The 21,100-nt window shown below is 37.9% G+C and overlaps 1 protein-coding gene across 1 annotated transcript in view; it reads right to left on the minus strand.

Moving 5' to 3' along the window:
- Positions 1–451: 451 nt before the first annotated feature.
- LOC110456019 (Krueppel-like factor 6) overlaps positions 452–21,100 on the minus strand; it is a 43,160-nt gene continuing 22,511 nt past the window's right edge. Inside the window, exons 2-3 of the mRNA XM_021506535.1 lie at positions 4,958–5,702; positions 452–2,907 (exon numbers count right to left, since the gene is read on the minus strand). Coding sequence (XP_021362210.1) covers positions 2,720–2,907; positions 4,958–5,702 — 933 coding nt within the window. The 3' untranslated portion in view covers positions 452–2,719. The remainder of the gene's footprint in view (positions 2,908–4,957; positions 5,703–21,100) is intronic.

Raw genomic sequence — 21,100 nt, forward strand, 5'->3', positions numbered from 1 at the left:
CGATTATTATATATATAAATTCTATAGTAATTTAGTATTCTATATAATACCCAAGTCATCATTCCTTCATTAAATGGTTATGGTTGAAAGATTACATGTTTATATTATTAGTACCTTTATATCAGTTCACTATGACTACAGATTTATCAGAGCAAAATGAAATATTGTCAACAAGAAACCAGTCATAGAATGCCCATCGTTACAGGATATGGTTGACAACCATAGTCATACGTACAGAGGCCAAGGTTACAGGACATGGTTGACAACCATAGTCATACATAGAGAGGCCAAGGTTACAGGACATGGTTGACAACCATAGTAATTGGTACAGAGGCCAAGGTTGCAGGACATGGTTGACAACCGTAGTCATGCATAGAGAGGCCAAGGTTACAGTACATGGTTGACAACCGTAGTCATGCATAGAGAGGCCAAGGTTACAGTACATGGTTGACAACCGTAGTCATGCATAGAGAGGCCAAGGTTACAGTACATGGTTGACAACCATAGTCATTGGTACAGAGGCCAAGGTTACAGGATATGGTTGACATTTAAAAAAGTCATAAATTTATTTAGAAGTTACAGATGATAAGTATTTCAAGATACATTTACTTCTTTAGGTCAAAGTTCAGCACAGTGTAAAAGTCAAAGAACTAAAACATTAGACAGATCTCACCTTCACATGAGAAACAGCAGTCGTTACAGTGATATCAGCACTTACAGGTAAAGTGTTAGCCAGAATTCATTTGTTGTCAATCATAATTTGAGCTTTCAAGTTGGATGGTCTACTATTTCAATTAAAAAAATGAATTCCAGCCAACAAAAAGGAAAGAGTAACCAATAATAATGGTTGTGATACTCAGGCAATCTTTTATAGTAAAAGTCTCCAAAAACCAATGTTGCTACCAATATACCTCTAGATACTGTTTTACATCATGTTAATAGAGAGTCAAACACGAAAAGATTGCCATCACAATTTATAGTCATATAAGGCAAGATAATGTTATAATGTATAATTAAATATATGTATATAAGGGATTGATCCCCTTCAATATCACAGTTACTGAACATATACAAACAAAGGCAAACTTAGATGTTAGTATGTCTGTAGGACATACACTATATATATATATCTGATAATTGTCATGATTCAAGTAATGATCCTTATAACAAAAATATCTAGTATAAAGATAGCAAAGAATGTACATGTAACAGGTACGTATAGAACAAAGATTGTTAGACAACAGAGCCTGAAATCACATCCAAACAGGTCATTAGGTTGTAGAGCCAAGTAGTTCAAGGCTCAACACTAACTTATTAAACAAAAAGTAACTTTCTGAAATAATAAAACTGATACCTATACAACACAGAAACATGAAAATAGTTAACAATGTCTAACAGAGACCAGGAGGACCATTTAATGGAGTTAGCGACTTTTTAACAGAAGGTCCTACAAACGTCAGATAAACATGATATCAGAAGGTTTACATATAAATGTTAGATGTGGACTGCATGATCATATAATTGTTTAACTGTCCAGGGCTTCACATTCTCAGGTAAAATTATCAAAACCTACTACTTAAACTGATATAAATCCCATAAGCGACTTAACCCAGTCAAATGTTGTATCATATCACCGACTCCAGTTTTATACAATTGCAATGTTCTATGTGACAAGTAAAGAGGTAATCTGATGAGACTGGTCGGATAATGCAACAAAAACTAAGCCCTGTACATCAGTCACCTCCTTCGCTGGCTGGATCCTGTTGGACATTAGAGACATAGGCTTGTAACATACAAAATAACAACCTTCATCATTGATGGTTCCCTCAATAAAAGATTGAAGTAGATTTATCCTTGCATTTTATAACAGGCCATATCATCACCTCTATTGAAGTTAAACGAAATACTGGCGAAAAATCAATAGAATTGCAATCCTAGCCTAGTTTACATATCCCACGGTTACCCACTTTCTATTTGCTACTATAACCCTTCTGAAACACTGGATGTGTGTGTAGACTAAGCTATAGAGTTTTGGTAAATGTATTATCATTTTTATGACACAACATTCTTCTGAATGAAAAGTAGACTGGTGTTTCAGAGGTAGATACATTTAAAACCCTACACCTTCATGTGCTTCAATTCAACTTCACTTTTCAGTACAATCCACTGAATTTGAGTGATAACACATTATATGAAAAATTTAACTGTGCTTATCTTTTGTAGAATACATTTTCATTGTAAGGACACATGCATCTAGCTGATTATTAGAAACACCATTATTTGGCAAATTGTAAATTATTTTAACAAATGTTGAAGATATGAAATACATGATTCTGAAAAAGATGAAAAATAATTAAATCAAATGCATAGTTCTCCATATTCACGAAGGCTAAAGTAGGGACTTTTACGTCATTGATAGAAAACATAGAAAAACAGGTGTTGGTTACAAATGATCAGTCGTACATTGTCAGATCAGTTACAACAGAATCTCGTATCACAATGGTAACGTACAAATCAAGCATTAAAATGACTCGACAACGTAAATTCAAACTTCGAGATGATCCTGAATCAGAGAATCTCAACCTCCAAAAGCTTAAGGATGTCCAAACGTGGAACAATTAAAGCACAAGATGTGTCCTTGGTTACATGCCTAGTTGTCCTTGGTTACATGCCTAGATGTAGCAAGTGTCCTTGGTTACATGCCTAGATGTCACAAGTGCTATAAGTCTGCAGTCTGATGACGTTTCATATGTAATGCTAAATGGTCCGATCTTGAAAAACACCGCTCACACACTTTGCACCGGAATGGTTTTGAACCTGTATGTTTACGATAATGTCGTGTGAGCTCATCTGAGCGTGCAAACCTCCAATCACAGCCTTCCCATGTACACTTGTATGGTTTTTCACCTGTAAGATAAAAACATCAACAATGCCAAATATTAACAGGATAATTCAGTATTTAGAAACATTCTTTTTGTATTAGAGCATACATGTATTTAACTTTGTATCTGAACGTAATTGTATTTAACTTTGTATCAGAACATACATGTATTAACTTTGTATCAGAAGGTACATATATTTAACTTTGTATCAGAACATACATATATTTAACTTTGTATCAGAACATACATATATTTAACTGTGTATCAGAACGTACATATATTTAACTTTGTATCAGACCGTACATGTATTTAACTTTGTATCAGAACGTACATATATTTAACTGTGTATCAGAACGTACAGATGTTTAACTTTTTATCAGAACGTACATATATTTAACTGTGTATCAGAACGTACAGATGTTTAACTTTTTATCAGAACGTACATATATTTAACTTTGTATCAGAACATACGTATATTTAACTTTGTATCAGAACATACATACATTTAACTTTGTATCAGAACGTACATATATCTAACTTTGTATCAGAACATACATATATTTAACTTTTTATCAGAACGTACATATATTTAACTGTGTATCAGAACGTACAGATGTTTAACTTTTTATCAGAACGTACATATATTTAACTGTGTATCAGAACGTACAGATGTTTAACTTTTTATCAGAACGTACATATATTTAACTTTGTATCAGACCGTACATGTATTTAACTTTGTATCAGAACGTACATATATTTAACTTTGTCTCAGAACGTACATATATTTAACTTTGTATCAGAACGTACATGTATTTAACTTTGTATCAGAACATACATGTATTTAACTCTGTATCAGAACATACGTATATTTAACTTTGTATCAGAACATACATACATTTAACTTTGTATCAGAACGTACATATATCTAACTTTGTATCAGAACATACATATATTTAACTCTGTATCAGAACGTACATATATCTAACTTTGTATCAGAACATACATATATTTAACTCTGTATCAGAACGTACATATATTTAACTTTGTATCAGAACGTACATATATCTAACTTTGTATCAGAACATACATATATTTAACTGTGTATCAGAACGTACATATATTTAACTTTGTATCAGAACATACGTATATTTAACTTTGTATCAGAACATACATATATTTAACTTTGTATCAGAACGTACAAGTATTTAACTTTGTATCAGAACGTACATGTATTTAACTTTGTATCAGAACGTACATATATTTAACTTTGTATCAGACCGTACATGTATTTAACTTTGTATCAGAACGTACATATATTTAACTGTGTATCAGAACGTACAGATGTTTAACTTTTTATCAGAACGTACATATATTTAACTTTGTATCAGAACGTACATGTATTTAACTTTGTATCAGAACGTACATATATTTAACTGTGTATCAGAACGTACAGATGTTTAACTTTTTATCAGAACGTACATATATTTAACTGTGTATCAGAACGTACAGATGTTTAACTTTTTATCAGAACGTACATATATTTAACTTTGTATCAGAACATACATGTATTTAACTTTGTATCAGAACATACGTATATTTAACTTTGTATCAGAACGTACAAGTATTTAACTTTGTATCAGAACATACATGTATTTAACTTTGTATCAGAACGTACATATATTTAACTTTGTATCAGAACATACATATATTTAACTTTGTATCAGAACGTACATATATCTAACTTTGTATCAGAACATACATATATTTAACTTTTTATCAGAACGTACATATATTTAACTTTGTATCAGAACGTACATATATTTAACTTTGTATCAGAATGTACATGCATTTAACTTTGTATTGGAACATACATGTATTTAACTTTGTATCAGAACATACATATATTTAACTTTGTATCAGAACATACATATATTCAACTTTGTATCAGAACGTACAAGTATTTAACTTTGTATCAGAACGTACATGTATTTAACTAAATATAATCTTATTATTGAGGAAAAAGTTAATTGAGCAATGTGATGTTTAACTTAGTGAAATGAAGTGATTACACATACCTGTGTGTGTCCGTAAATGTGCCTTTAGATGAGAACTTTTTGTGTAGACTTTTTTACAGCCACTGTAGGGACATTTGTGATTTCTACGCCGGAGGTCAGGACTGACCTCAGTTCGTATTCGCCCGTTGACAGGAAGTGGTGGGCGCTGCTGGGGTTGTGCAGTGTATGGACGCATACGGCCATTGGGACCAGCTACATAAGCAATGCGCTGGTGGCGGTTTATCATCTCTGCTGAATTCAGTCTTACGGCCACTGTGGTTGTACGACCTGGTTGAGCAACAAGTCTAAGGGCAAAAGGGTCATTTGATTTTGGCATTATGGGAGACAAAGGGGGGTCACTGTTGTTGCTATCCCACGATACACCACTGGATGATGAACTAAAACTGTGCAAACTAATTGTGTCCGAAGGCTGATCATTCAAATTTAAATGAGCTGCTAGTTCTTCCAATTTGGCTTCAGTTTCATCTTCATCATAATCATCATCATCATCTTCATCGTCATCATCATCATTTTCGTCATCCTCCTCTTGTTGATATAGGGGTTCTGGAATCTCAGATTCATCGTCTTCCTCCTTGTATTCTATCTTTATATTGTTGGGGCTAAGAAATTTCTCCGGGGGTGAAGACCCAGACAGAGCATTGGCCGGGAAGCAGCCCTCCCAGGGGGTTCCTGATCCCTTGGTGATCTTTTTGAAGGAGGTCAGTTTAGGCTCACTTTTGAGGTAACGCTCCATTTCAAGGCAGTTCTAAAATGACAAAAGATACAACCAACATTAGCATAGGGACCAATGAACAGTGTGTTTAAATAATTGATCTAGATGTGAGCAATGACCACAAATCACAAATCATGCTCAAATGAGTAGAAGATTGATTTATATGCCAAGGTTACTTTCAAATTCACACAAAGTGTTATTCAATCAGTATAAGATAATTCTACACAAACGTTACATAAGGCACGTATACACCCTCAGATTTGTATTTAATTTGAACACATTGACTTGATCATAATCAAAAACTACCAATGAAGACCTGAATCTACTGTTATTTCAAATGTTTTGACTTAAACATGATTCACCAATGACAAAATGGTTCCAAAATAAGGTACACAGTTATCTATGTGTAAAAACTTACACAAGATAAGGTACATAGGTATCTATGTGTAAAAACTTACACAAGATAAGGTACATAGGTATCTATGTGTAAAAACTTACACAAGATTAGTTACACTGGTATCTATGTGTAAAATCTTACACAAGATAAGGTACACAGGTATCATATGAGATGTACATTGCTATATTGGCTCAAATTATATCAAGTTACCACCTAAAGCTCATAGATATATAACTAGCTGTTATATTAGTTAATAAAAATTGTATACCTGAGAATGTCCCCTGTAATATCCTGCCTCACAGCTGTCTAATCTATAATAATCATACCCACAAAATATCAAGTGACAGATCATCCAAAGGTGAACCACTGGTCATTACAGCATCAGCTGTTTGTGTGACTTAAAACCACAGCAACTTATAGCAGCTTCAGTCATTACAGTCACTTAATTTATATATATATATGCATGTTTGTCAATAACACAATATATATATACATACGTGGCGATCCTATACATGTCAATATATACTTGTCAGAGCATATCTCTGATTTAACATTTGCCATTTTACTTGAGGATCTGTTGAAACAACTTTAATTGGGATGTTATGATTGTATTTGATGAGTAAATAAATGGAAATTGAAGTCTGGATCAATTGATCAATCTCCATGATCAGGAGATAGCTGCACACAGGCTAAACTTGCAAACATGCACAAATTACCTTTCTGGTACAGGGTTAACAGGAGTTATTGCCCCTAAAAATATTTTACTGTTTCACAGCATGAGCTGACTGTTTAGGGCCATCTAGGCCAGACAGAGGGGCTATGGGCCAGACATACTGTTTAGGGCCTATGGGCCAGATAACCCAGACCAATATCCTGTTTAGGACCTGTGGGCCAGAGGACACCTACCAATATACTGTTTAGGGCCTATGGGCCTGACATACTGTTTAGGACCTGTGGGTCAGAGAACCCAGACCGATATCCTGTTTAGGACCTGTGGGCCAGAGAACCCAGACCAACATACTGTTTAGGGCCTAAGGGCCAGATAACCCATACCAACATACTGTTTAGGGCCTAAGGGCCAGATAACCCAGAGCAATATCCTGTTTAGGACCTGTGGGCCAGAGAACCCAGACCAATATACTGTTTAGGGCCTATGGGCCAGCTAACACAGACCAATATACTGTTTAGGGCCTATGGGCCAGAAAACCCAGACCAATATGCTGTTTAGGACCGATGGGCAAGAGGAAACATACAAATATACTCTTTAGGGTCTATGGGCCAGACATACTGTTTAGGGCCGGTGGGCCAGAGAACCCAGACCAATATCCTGTTTAGGACCTGTGGCCCAGAGGACACCTACCAATATACTGTTTAGGGCCTATGGGACAGAGAACCCAGACCAATATGCTGTTTAGGACCGATGGGCCTGAGGAAACATACCAATATACTCTTTAGGGTCTATGGGCCAGACATACTGTTTAGGTCCTGTGGGCCAGAGAACCCAGACCAATATTCTGTTTAGGGCCTATGGGCCAGAGAACCCAGTCCAATATGCTGTTTAGGACCCATGGGCCAGAGGACACATACCAATATACTGATTAGGGCCTATGGGCCAGAGAACCCAGACCAATATGCTGTTTAGGCCCGATGGGCCAGAGGACACATACCAATATGCTGTTTAGGGTCTATGGGCCAGACATACTGTTTAGGGCCGGTGGGCCAGAGAACCCAGACCAATATCCTTTTTAGGACATGTGGGCCAGAGAACCCAGACCAATATGCTGTTTAGGACCGATGGGCCAGAGGAAACATACCAATATACTCTTTAGGGTCTATGGGCCAGACATACTGTTTAGGGCCTGTGGGCCAGAGAACCCAGACCAATATCCTGTTTAGGACATGTGGGCCAGAGAACCCAAACCAATATATTGTTTGGGGCATATGGGCCAAAGAACCCAGACCAATATATTGTTTAGGGCCTATGGGCCAAAGAACCCAGACCAACAGACTGTGTAGGGCCGATAGGCCAGAGAACCCAGACCAATATATTGTTTAGGGCCTATGGGCCAGAGAACCCAGACCAATATACTGTTTAGGGCCTATGGGCCAGAGAACCCAGACCAATATACTGTTTAGGGCCTATGGGCCAGAGAACCCAGACCAATATGCTGTTTAGGACCGATGGGCCAGAGGACACATACCAATATACTGTTTAGGGTCTATGGGCCAGACATACTGTTTAGGGCCTGTGGGCCAGAGAACCCAGACCAATATCCTGTTTAGGACATGTGGGCCAGAGAACCCAGATCAATATATTGTTGAGGGCCTATGGGCCAGAGAACCCAGAACAATATATTGTTTGGGGCATATGGGCCAAAGAACCCAGACCAACATACTGTTTAGGGCCTATGGGCCAGAGAACCCAGACCAACAGACTGTGTAGGGCCGATAGGCCAGAGAACCCAGACCAATATATTGTTTAGGGCCTATGGGCCAGAGAACCCAGACCAATATACTGTTTAGGACCTGTGGGTCAGAAAACCCAGACCAATATACAGTTTAGGGCCTATGGGTCAGAGGACACATACCAACATACTGTTTAGGGCCTTTCTTTTTACTGCTTGTTTCTCCTAACTTTAAACCAGGTAAACACTTATCTTTGGTCTATACTAGCTGACAAATAAAAACTCAACACCTGTTATAAATGCTAAAGTAAGCTTTTCCAGGGCATTTTAATTAACAATAGAAGAGTCTGGTAGTTCTGTCAGGTGACAATTAAGTCACTGAAATGATTTAATCATTTTAGGTAGAGAGAACTTGCTACAATATGACAGAGAATATATTAAGTTTTCTTCTAAAATGAGTTTTGAATGAAAACAAAATATTTAAGATTGTTGTGGCACTGACTCACAGCGTGGGTAGTGGGCCCATAAATATATTCACTGTGTATTTTGTATGCATGAGAAAGAGCTGCGAAAGTTCACAAATCTGTGGGAAGGTGTTTAATGATCTGTGACAAGACATGCCTCGGTGATCTGACAAATGAAGACAGAATGCCTGTGATCTGATTATTGTCACAAGCCTTACTCCACAATCTCATGTTTAATAGGACAGAGCACTAATTATAATTAACACGAGGCCCAAAGAGCATGTAGTATACCTCAGGAAACTTGAAAAAGGAGTTTGTAGAAATATGATAGTCCACATTCATCACATTGATTACATAAACATAACTGACCATACACATAACTCTGACCATAAACATAACTCTGACCATAAACATAACTGACCATAAACATAACTCTGACCATAAACATAACTCTGACCATAACCATAACTCTCACCATAAACATAACTGACCATAAACATAACTCTACCATAAACATAACTCTCACCATAAACATAACTGACCATAAACATAACTCTGACCATAAACATAACTCTGACCATAAACATAACTATCAAATAACTTCACATCAAAATTTATTCCACTTTAGAATAAGAAACTCACTTAGAAATTATAAAGCAATATATTTGTTTACCGAATGAGTATAATTCTCCAGGATAGCATTTGTCTTATGAGTGTAGTTAGGAAGGACTGGCACACCTTGTGCATGACCGGGATTAGAATTTTAATTTTAAGTTCAAACACAGTGGTGAAATTGCTCTGTTCATCAATGGAGACTATATCTGTAGCTATACCAGTATCTGGTGTGTACACTTGACCCACAAACCAGCCTTGTCAAATCACTGGTGTGCAACCACAACCGTAGGTGTATAGCCCACGCAAGGAATGTGAAGATTTTCGCACATAACTTTCATAAGATTAAATGCAAAAAAACATTTTTTTGATATTTATTAAACTTACTTGCGAAAGCATCTAGTTGATCAACTATTGTTCCCCAAACTTAACTACTAAGTGTTAAATCTGATGAATTTCTGAGCATGTGTGATCTTCTGATGGGGTCCATCGATACAGGTAAACTCATTCATGTTCACCCCAAGAATGTATACAAATTGGCAGTCTATAGAAATTGTCTGTCGGCAAGATTCTTAACTCCCCCTGGGTATTCAGCCTGGGTACTGGGGACAATACCAAGTGTATTTAAGTAGGGCTCACATTCCAGTTTTGCCTGTTTCCCACAGTTGGACACATACAGATATGTTGTCGAGCAGGTTACAGAGACCCGCTGACAGGATTATAATTACTTATGCATTTAAAGAAAAATATTTTCTTTTCTATGGAACAGTGAATGGCATGCCTGTAAGATATACGAGACTATATATATCTCTATTATCTCATTGAATAGCCTCGGGTTTTTTCTGAAAACCATACCATTCGGCCAGAACGGAAAACATTCCCGCAAAATCTGTTCATACATGAATTCAAAGAAAATATACCAATTTTGTGTTCACAAAAATATCAACTTATAATAGAAAAACTTGAAAAAAATGAACAGTATCAATGCATTTCAGGTGACATGAAGCATATACAGCAACCGATGTCCTTGGACCAAACTGGTCTGTTATTTCTGTTATTATATCTGATGTATTAAAAACAGCCTCATCTGAATGTTTCATGATATATGTTAATGTTGAAATTGTCAGGGTGAAAATGGCATCATCGAGTGTATTTGGTGTTATTATTCAATGAAGTAATCTGGTACGCTGTACTGTAGAAGTACACTGTATTGTGATCAGCCAACTTGACATTGGTTGGTGGAACTAGATTATCAAAATAAAAATCTTTATCTGTATTTTGATAATCTAGTTACAAACAAATGTCAAGTATATGAGACAAATATCTATAACTCTGTTTCTAGTGGGCAACAAGTTCCCACTTTAAAATACTGTAAACTCTGCCATTCCAACAGGTATAGTTCAAAACTTATCAAGTGTAGGTGACCAAGTATATGTAATAATAATTAAGTGACAGAATAAGTGCACTTTTATATGCCCCCTCCTGTAAGTACAGGTGCAAACTTTTACAGCCCCTCCTGGAGGTATATATAGGTGCAGACTTTCACAGACCCCTCCTGTAAGTACAGGTGCAAATTTTTACAGCCCTCCTGTAAGTACAGGTGCAAATTTTTACAGCCCTCCTGTAAGTACAGGTGCAAATTTTTACAGCCCTCCTGTAAGTACAGGTGCAAATTTTTACAGCCCTCCTGTAAGTACAGGTGCAAATTTTTACAGCCCCTCCTGTAGGTACATATAGGAGCAAATTTGTACAGTCCCTCCTGTAAGTACAGGTGCAGACTTTTACAGCCCCTCCTGAAGGTATATATAAGTGCAAGCTTTTACAGTCCCTCCTGTAAGTACAGGTGCAAACTTTTACAGTCCCTCCTGTAAGTACAGGTGCAAACTTTTACAGCTCCCTCCTGTAAGTACAGGTGCAAACTTTTACAGCCCCTCCTGTAGGTAAATAAAGGTGCAAATTTGTACAGCCCCTCCTGTAAATACAGGTGCAAACTTTTACAGTCCCTCCTGTAGGTATATATAGGTGCAAATTTGTACAGTCCCTCCTGTAAGTACAGGTGCAGACTTTTACAGCCCCTCCTGAAGGTATATATAAGTGCAAACTTTTACAGTCCCTCCTGTAAGTACAGGTGCAAACTTTTACAGCCCCTCCTGTAGGTAAATATAGGTGCAAATTTGTACAGCCCCTCCTGTAGGTATATATAGGTGCAAATTTGAACAGCCCCTCCTGTAAGTACAGGTGCAAACTTTTACAGTCCCTCCTGTAAGTACAGGTGCAAACTTTTACAGCTCCCTCCTGTAAGTACAGGTGCAAACTTTTACAGCCCCTCCTGTAGGTATATATAGGTGCAGACTTTTACAGACCCCTCCTGTAAGTACAGGTGCAAATTTTTACAGCCCTCCTGTAAGTACAGGTGCAAATTTTTACAACCCCCTCCTGTAAGTACAGGTTGGGGACGAAAAAAATTGGCATGCCAGAGATAGGCTAGAAATCATTTTCTGTGCTAACAAGAGTTCATTTTGAGTCTCCATATTACTGTATCTGTATACCAAAAGTGATTTTTGTTCAAAACCTGACAAGAGCTCTCTTTTGTATGAGACATATTAAATATGTGGCCCAATTATCAATGGAACCAATATCTCTGAAAGCCTGACCATACTATTAAGAATGCTTTTAGATAATGCCACTTAAGTGTTTTAAACCTAATCCTGGCTTAGGACATAGTTGGTGTCCTGCGGGCTGCATATCCTAATACCCTGACCAGCTCCACTGTCCACCACCCAGTGACTTCTGTGGAAGGTTCAATGCTAGGATCATTGTCAGACTGTCCACAACAAGGCGCGCCCTTACAGTTTTAAGCCCTAATCTCCAGAACAGGTTTTTTTACATAATACATCCATTGTTAACATGGGATGTTTGAAATACCATTGTAGTAATAATCTAGGTATGATCCATACTCCGTCAGGCACCCTGACCCTTGGTCTAAATCAAACAAGCAAGGAATGTGTCACCCATTATCTAATGCATCTGTCCATGGTTTTTTGGTTTCTTTACTATGAACATGTTTCCATATCCTTACTGGGTTACTTGGTATTTATAATAATTTCATACTTGTACTCATATCCTCTTGAGGCTGCAGGTACATACCATTATTTACCTTTGAGATTCCCATGGGGTAGAAACTGGCAGTACGCATACCTAAACACGGACAAACAACAATGCAAAATGATGTACAGCTATTCTGTACAAAAAATGATTAAATTAAGCAAGAACCAAGATGTTGGGAAATCTGCTGATTTTAATAGATAAAAAAGAAGACCTAAAATAATGGGAGTGTCTCTGCAGAATATTTAAACTTGTTCTCGCTGCTTCACTTGTCATCTGTTTAAATGTTTCTAGCTTTGTTGGAACTTTTTAGGTCAAATACGCCTCAAGCTAAGTGTGCAATTATCTGATATCTTGAATATATTTGGAATTCAACAGGGCAGTTCAAAAAGCAACCGAAGTACTGTAATGCTATCTGATATAACAGTAAATACAGGGTGGGACTACACACTGAGGCATAAGTGAGTTTCTTGTTGATATAGACTTGATAATGTTGTCCCAACTTTTTTATGTACACAAACCTCACAGAAGCAGATTTGTATGGGGTGATTGAAGTGTATTACAAATCTAGTTTAGTTGTGCATGGCAGCTTATGTCACTGTCAGTTTCTATTTTATGTAAGAAAACGCCTTCATTTACTGAATTACATTAAAGCAATATTATGTAGACCAAGCCTACAATTCTACATATATTTGCCAAGATCTTCCTTAACACAAATAAAACTGTAGGCAAAAGTGTCACACGTATTTCAGGATCATGGGACCACTGTCTGGCTTAGGTTTTCATTTTTTAGCACTAGAAACAATAATAAGAAGGAGGTAGCTTTGTGAATTGAGTAAAATGTCACACATCCAACCTGTTTATTCTGCAGATCTAAATTTTGAAATACTATAGTACCTATGATAAACGGTTGGTTTCAGTTTTCTAGGGACTCCTGCCATGTAGGCCTTCATGGACTGTTGAGTCTCCAAAGGATTTCATCGGTAAAGAGGGGTGTGTGTGGGTAATGACCGCCCTAAGATATACGGTCTAGATCACTGGTCAGTGACCCTTCTCTTTATTCATATTCCAAGCTTGGGCTTCAAAATTTAATTTGCCTTCTATATATCATACAATATATAGGCCCATTTGGTATTAATCAGCTACGTTTGTGATCGGAACTAGACAAGAATTCGAAGTTGAAATGTTTTCACTAACTTCAGTGTGTCATGGTCATCTCATCACATTTCTTATAAACCTAAAGAATTACAATAACAATTCAGATATGTATAATGTAGGAACCTAATTATAAGGACTAGACAATCATACTTTGAAATAGACCAATCAAAAACTCAATAAAAACTCAGAATGTATAAATCACACAGTCTCAATGGGTCTTGCTGGGTGTGACAACAGGTCTACCTGATACAGGAGTGGTGTCTCCCACAATGACACAAGACTCCTTCAATCAAAGTACTCTTCCTCAGAGCTTATATTAACAGGGAGCCAACCAGTATATATCAAAGTAAGCAGTTTATACAAGGGTGTGTAGATTACCACAGTAGGCAGTATATACACGGGTGTGTAGATTACCACAGTAGGCAGTATATACACGGGTATGTAGATTACCACAGTAGGCAGTATATACAAGGGTGTGTAGATTACCACAGTAGGCAGTATATACACGGGTATGTAGATTACCACAGTAGGCAGTATATACATGGGTGTGTAGATTACCACAGTAGGCAGTATATACACGGGTGTGTAGATTACCACAGTAGGCAGTATATACACGGGTGTGTAGATTACCACAGTAGGCAGTATATACACGGGTGTGTAGATTACCACAGTAGGCAGTATATACACGGGTGTGTAGATTACCACAGTAGGCAGTATATACACGGGTGTGTAGATTACCACAGTAGGCAGTATATACACGGGTGTGTAGATTACCACAGTAGGCAGTATATACACGGGTGTGTAGATTACCACAGTAGGCAGTATATACACGGGTGTGTAGATTACCACAGTAGGCAGTATATACACGGGTGTGTAGATTACCACAGTAGGCAGTATATACACGGGTGTGTAGATTACCACAGTAGGCAGTATATACACGGGTGTGTAGATTACCACAGTAGGCAGTATATACACGGGTGTGTAGATTACCACAGTAGGCAGTATATACACGGGTGTGTAGATTACCACAGTAGGCAGTATATACACGGGTGTGTAGATTACCACAGTAGGCAGTATATACACGGGTGTGTAGATTACCACAGTAGGCAGTATATACACGGGTGTGTAGATTACCACAGTAGGCAGTATATACACGGGTGTGTAGATTACCACAGTAGGCAGTATATACACGGGTGTGTAGATTACCACAGTAGGCAGTATATACACGGGTGTGTAGATTACCACAGTAGGCAGTATATACACGGGTGTGTAGATTACCACAGTAGGCAGTATATACACGGGTGTGTAGATTACCACAGTAGGCAGTATATACACGGGTGTGTAGATTACCACAGTAGGCAGTATATACACGGGTGTGTAGATTACCACAGTAGGCAGTATATACATGGGTGTGTAGATTACCACAGTAGGCAGTATATACAAGGGTGTGTAGATTACCACAGTAGGCAGTATATACATGGGTGTGTAGATTACCACAGTAGGCAGTATATACACAGGTGTGTAGATTACCACAGTAGGCAGTATATACACGGGTGTGTAGATTACCACAGTAGGCAGTATATACACGGGTGTGCAGATAGTAGGCAATCTTATCATATGTGGGGGATTGTTTACATATTCAGTAAAAATCTTATTATATGTTTCTCTCCAAATAGTGGATATTGTTGGGATCTGGATTACGCTAGAACGACTGATTATTTAGAGATTACTGGGTACAGACACCAGAGTGTACATCAGTATAAACACCTGTACAACAGTCTGGAGTAGGTGTTAAATGACACTATCCTCTACCAATCTACAGCTACCTGTCCAAATACCTGTTACAGTGTCAAACTGTCAATCCTAATTAAACATGAATGAATGCCAACTAACACTTTGAGATATGTGATGAGCTGCCTGGGGTGTTTATACAAGGTACCAACCGTAATTAAGATATGCCCTAGAGAACCAATGATTAGTCTTAATAAAACCATTATCACGGTGGATACACAACATTAATGGTGTATTTGGGATTTGTGGTTTAAACGAAATTGAAATTTGTACAATGTTTACAATTGTGTGTGGTTCACTTTGACCAAATCTCTGTAATGTATAGCCAGAGCTGCTCATCACCAGTACAATAGACATTCCAAATCACACAATCACGTCAACCAACCAGCAATAGGTACAATAGACATTCCAAATCACACAATCACGTCAACCAACCAGCAATATGTACTCCTTAACAATCCCGATCAGGAAATAGACCTCAGGCCAGCGCAACTAAAGCTTAGGGCATCAGTCACACCAGGACCATCCATCTCACTAAAGGTTAGGGCATCAGTCACACCAGGACCAACCATCTCACTAAAGCTTAGGGCATCAGTCACACCAGGACCAACCATCTCACTAAAGCTTAGGGCATCAGTCGCACCAGGACCAACCATCTCACTAAAGCTTAGGGCATCAGTCGCACCAGGACCAATCATCTCACTAAAGCTTAGGGCATCAGTCACACCAGGACCAACCATCTCACTAAAGCTAAGGGCATTAGTCACACCAGGACCAACCATCTCACTTAAGCTTAGGGCATCAATAATTTAATGTGCAATTAATCAATGACCTGTAAAAGATGGATTATTTGGACTATAAATGTAGATACTATAGTTTCATACACTAAGTGTCATATTATATCAAGTGTGTCCTTCCCATTTGCATGTGATATGTATACCTGTACCATAGATTTTAAATATAGTGAAAGATTGCTAACATGAATGAAGGCGGGATGCTGTAGTATATTTTTTTTTTTATACCATTACAATGGGCAGCTGTACTGTGACATACTTTAATTAGGAATATCTCAGGTCTCTGTCCTGTAGGCGCACATGGTAATTACAGTTCAGGTGAAGAATCACCCTTATTACTCTTTAGAGAATAGTACCTTTTTTAAAATTTAGTAACACCTTTCCCCTTCTGGAGTTTAGCCAAACCTTTTTCTTTTTGGATTTTAGTGACATCCTTTATTTTATGAGGTTAAGCGACATATTTTTCTTTCTATAGTGCTAAAGGTTACATTGAGGAATACTCCATGGCTAATGTGTACATGCAAGCTTAAACCACACATACATGTAGGTACATATATACACATAGTATATCAAGGTAAAAAACCCTGGACACACACATTCGACACCACACTTCTCTATTGACATATCCACTCATGTCCATCAAATTCACAGAAAGTGTCAAGTGGCTTGAGCAGGTCACAACTGGATGGAGTGCCACAGGCCAAAGCAGGCAGAACAGACCAGCGCCATGCTCACTGGACCAGAACAAATACGGAAATACCTTTGTAATGGTCTTGTTCAAGGAACCATATCAGAATCACAACGGTCATTAACACACATAGATGAAGGTCAACTGACACAGGGAGCATTGTCAAACAAGTAAAAGTTGTATATAATGTTAAAACTCAATAGTAAGTCAAAAACAGGGTCAAATGACTGAACTTAAAATATATTTGTCATCTGAGACAATCAGCTGTAACATGAAATGTTTGTATGAGGTTTGACATGGTAGGTGTCACTGTGCCCAGTACTGTGTTGAGGTGGTCAATAACCCTGTTTAATGTGTCCAGTACTGTGTCGGAGGTGGTGGTCAATAACCATGTGTGATGTGTCCAGTACTGTGTCAGAGGTGGTGGTCAATAACCCTGTCTAATGTGCCCAGTACTGTGTTGAGGTGTCAATAACCCTGTTTAATGTGTCCAGTACTGTGTCGGGGGTGGCGGTCAATAACCCTGTTTAATGTGTCCAGTACCGTGTCGGAGGTGGTGGTCAATAACCATGTGTGATGTGTCCAGTACTGTGTCAGGGGTGGTGGTCAATAACCCTGTCTAATGTGCCCTGTACTGTGTTGAGGTGGTCAATAACCCTGTTCAATGTGTCCAGTACTGTGTCGGAGGTGGTGGACAATAACCCTGTCTGATGTGTCCAGTACTGTGTCGGGGGTGGTGGTCAATAACCCTGTTTAATGTGTCCAGTACTGTGTCGGAGGTGGTCAATAACCCTGTCTAATGTGGTCACTGTTTCAGTGACCTCAACTAATCTGACACTCTTTACAATTCCTACATCATCATACTTCTATCAAACTATACATTCACAATGTATCACCTGTCAAATTTAGGAAAGATCTGTCTACTGGATTTTGAGATCATCTGCAGAAACTAAAGAGTGTATGGACAGACAGACGGATGGTCACAGCGATTACTATAGGGCACATGCATCTTAGATGCTTGGCCCTTATACCTAATAAAACTCCAGTTTTCAATGGGATGATAATCTTTATTTTCACCTGGTCAGGCAGAATACTGTCCTTATATATCCACACTGATAATACAGCATTTTATCTAAGTCAACCTAATTGTAACATGATTTATTCTGCTGTGGAGAAGGGCAACACAGATAAACTGCTGTGTCAACCTGAACAGTTATAGTAGCCAGTCATCTTAGCTGTTATCTGTTTTGTGTTGTCATATGACCTGATCTTGACACAAGCTTCTCTATTGTATGACAGGCACTGGTCGATCAGATATCTACTAGTTGCACAAAGGCCACTAACGATTCAATATGATAGAGATAATCTAGTCAACACTATAAGTTTGGAGGTGAACTGAGGCAGTAACATTGCATAGGACAGGGTGAGGTGAGCCTGGCCGATTAGCTGGTGCCCCTACTACACAGCTATGTAGGCCACACTTACTATGGTATGGCTGGTATGCTGGATATGTTATCCACATGTCAGTGTAGCTAGTGTCATCCAAAATTTATGTTAGGGTTTGTTTACATCAGTCCCAGACCAGCAGCCTCTATAGCCTCCCTCAGTGCTTCTCTTCACATCATATAATTCCTTGTTAGCTATAACAATACCAATTAGTTAACGCCCTGTCCTCAAGATGATGGAAGTCTTCCTGTATCTAATATATAGGCGTTTGTCTTCATGAACTTATACGTGCATACTTAACAGAGTGAGTGTAGGGAAATGTTTGGGTTTACACATGTATAGGTCTGGAGATGAATGAGGCATGTACTAAAATGTGAAAATATATGGACATGTCACAGCATGTGATAGACCAGAAGTATGATGTCATGAGCAATTTTTTTGGATCTTGAATGAGACAAAACCCTGAAATGATAGTGCAAACTGTTAATTGTAAGATGTTCGCCCCCTCCCCCCCCCTTCACATAATGAATTGATTTATAAATAACAAGCCAGTAGATTGTGAAAGGACTTCTATTATGATTTATGATCAAGAATTGTGAGAAAAGCCCCTGATTAATTGTGAGATAACCCTCTTAAACATTGATTTATGACCAAAATCAATACAATGTGAGACCGCGGGTGAGGTACATGTTGAGCTAAAGTATAATGTACCATGACTCTAAGTTAGGGTGTACAATGTGGGAGGTACATGTTAAGCGTTGTATAATGTACCATGACTCTAATTTAGGGTGTACAATGTGTGAGGTAAATGTTAAGCTTTGTATAATGTACAATGACTCTAAGTTAGGGTGTACAAGGTGTGCGGTACATGTTAAGCTTTGTATAATGGACCATGACTCTAAGTTAGGGTGTACAAGGTGTGCGGTACATGTTAAGCTTTGTATAATGTACCATGAATCTAAGTTAGGGTGTACAATGTGGGAGGTACATGTTAAGCGTTGTATAATGTACCATGACTCTAATTTAGGGTGTACAATGTGTGAGGTAAATGTTAAGCTTTGTATAATGTACTATGACTCTAAGTTAGGGTATACAATGGGTGAGGTACATGTTAAGCTTTGTATAATGTTCCATGACTCTAAGTTAGGGTATACAATGTGTGAGGCACATGTTAAGCTTTGTATAATGTTCCATGACTCTAAGTTAGGGTATACAATGTGTGAGGTATATGTTAAGCTTTGTATAATGTACAATGACTCTAAGTTAGGGTGTACAAGGTGTGCGGTACATGTTAAGCTTTGTATAATGTACCATGAATCTAAGTTAGGGTGTACAATGTGGGAGGTACATGTTAAGCGTTGTATAATGTACCATGACTCTAAGTGAGGGTATACAATGTGTGAGGTACATGTTAGGCTTTGTATAATGTACCATGACTATAAGTTAGGGTATACAATGTGTGAGGCACATGTTAAGCTTTGGATAATGTACCATGACTCTAAGTTCGGGTGTACAATGTGTGAGGTACATGTTAAGATTTGTATAATGTACCATGACTCTAATTTAGGGTGTACAATGTGTGAGGTCCATGTTGAGCTTTGTATAATGTACCATGACTCTAAGTTAGGGTGTACAATGTATTATAGGCTTAAATGTATTATAGGTTGTTATGTATTATAGGTTTTAAGCCCCTGCAGTTTTTCTGTTTTCTTTTTATTCAATTTTTAAGCATTCAAGTTTATCCTGTTTGTAACTTTTAAACTTGTACCTAGTTTTTTGTAACTGAGATGCATTTGTAGCATTATGATTGAATACAAAGTAATGACCAAGAAATGGGGCAAACAAAGAAAATAATTATTAAATCTTCTGATTTATATCAGAAATTAGGAATCATGTTTAAATATTTTATCCAAGAATTTGTTTTGATATTGTAAACCTGCATTAAAACAGAAAGAAACATAATCTAGTCCAGAAACAAAATTCCATTTGTTGTCCAAAGGAACCGAAATTATATATATATGTCACTGTGACCTAGTTTTAGTGGGACACATTCAATCATCACGATGAAGATTAGACAACCTCCATGAAATTTTGTGGAAATTTGTGCCCCCTGTTACGATTATTACAGACATGATAGACAACACCACCCACTCCTCTGTTATAGGGCCTGACGACTGATGATCATGATCTGCATAATGGTTTATGGAAGTCCTGTATTCTGGTAAATATATGGCCAGTGATTAGTGTAGAGCTATGCTTGGTAATAATCACACCAGTATACACGTGTTACAGTTCAGGGCAAAAAAAACCCCAAAGAATTATAACTATTGCTACCATGCATGTAGCTTATCAAAACCTGGACTAACATACTGGCAAGGCTTTCATATATAACCGTTGTATATATACTTGGCAGTATCATCACCATGAATGGTGAATCAGTACATGTGTTACTAATACACCATTCCTGACGGGAACAGACAGTTATTCAGCATACAGCCTCTGGTCCTTCTGGGGTAACATACAGCCTCTGGTCCTTCTGGGGTAGCATACAGCCTCTGGTCCTTCTGGGGT

This window comes from Mizuhopecten yessoensis, unplaced genomic scaffold, assembly GCF_002113885.1.
Source record: "Mizuhopecten yessoensis strain PY_sf001 unplaced genomic scaffold, ASM211388v2 scaffold1001, whole genome shotgun sequence".
In the NCBI taxonomy this organism is placed as follows: Eukaryota; Metazoa; Mollusca; class Bivalvia; order Pectinida; family Pectinidae; genus Mizuhopecten; species Mizuhopecten yessoensis.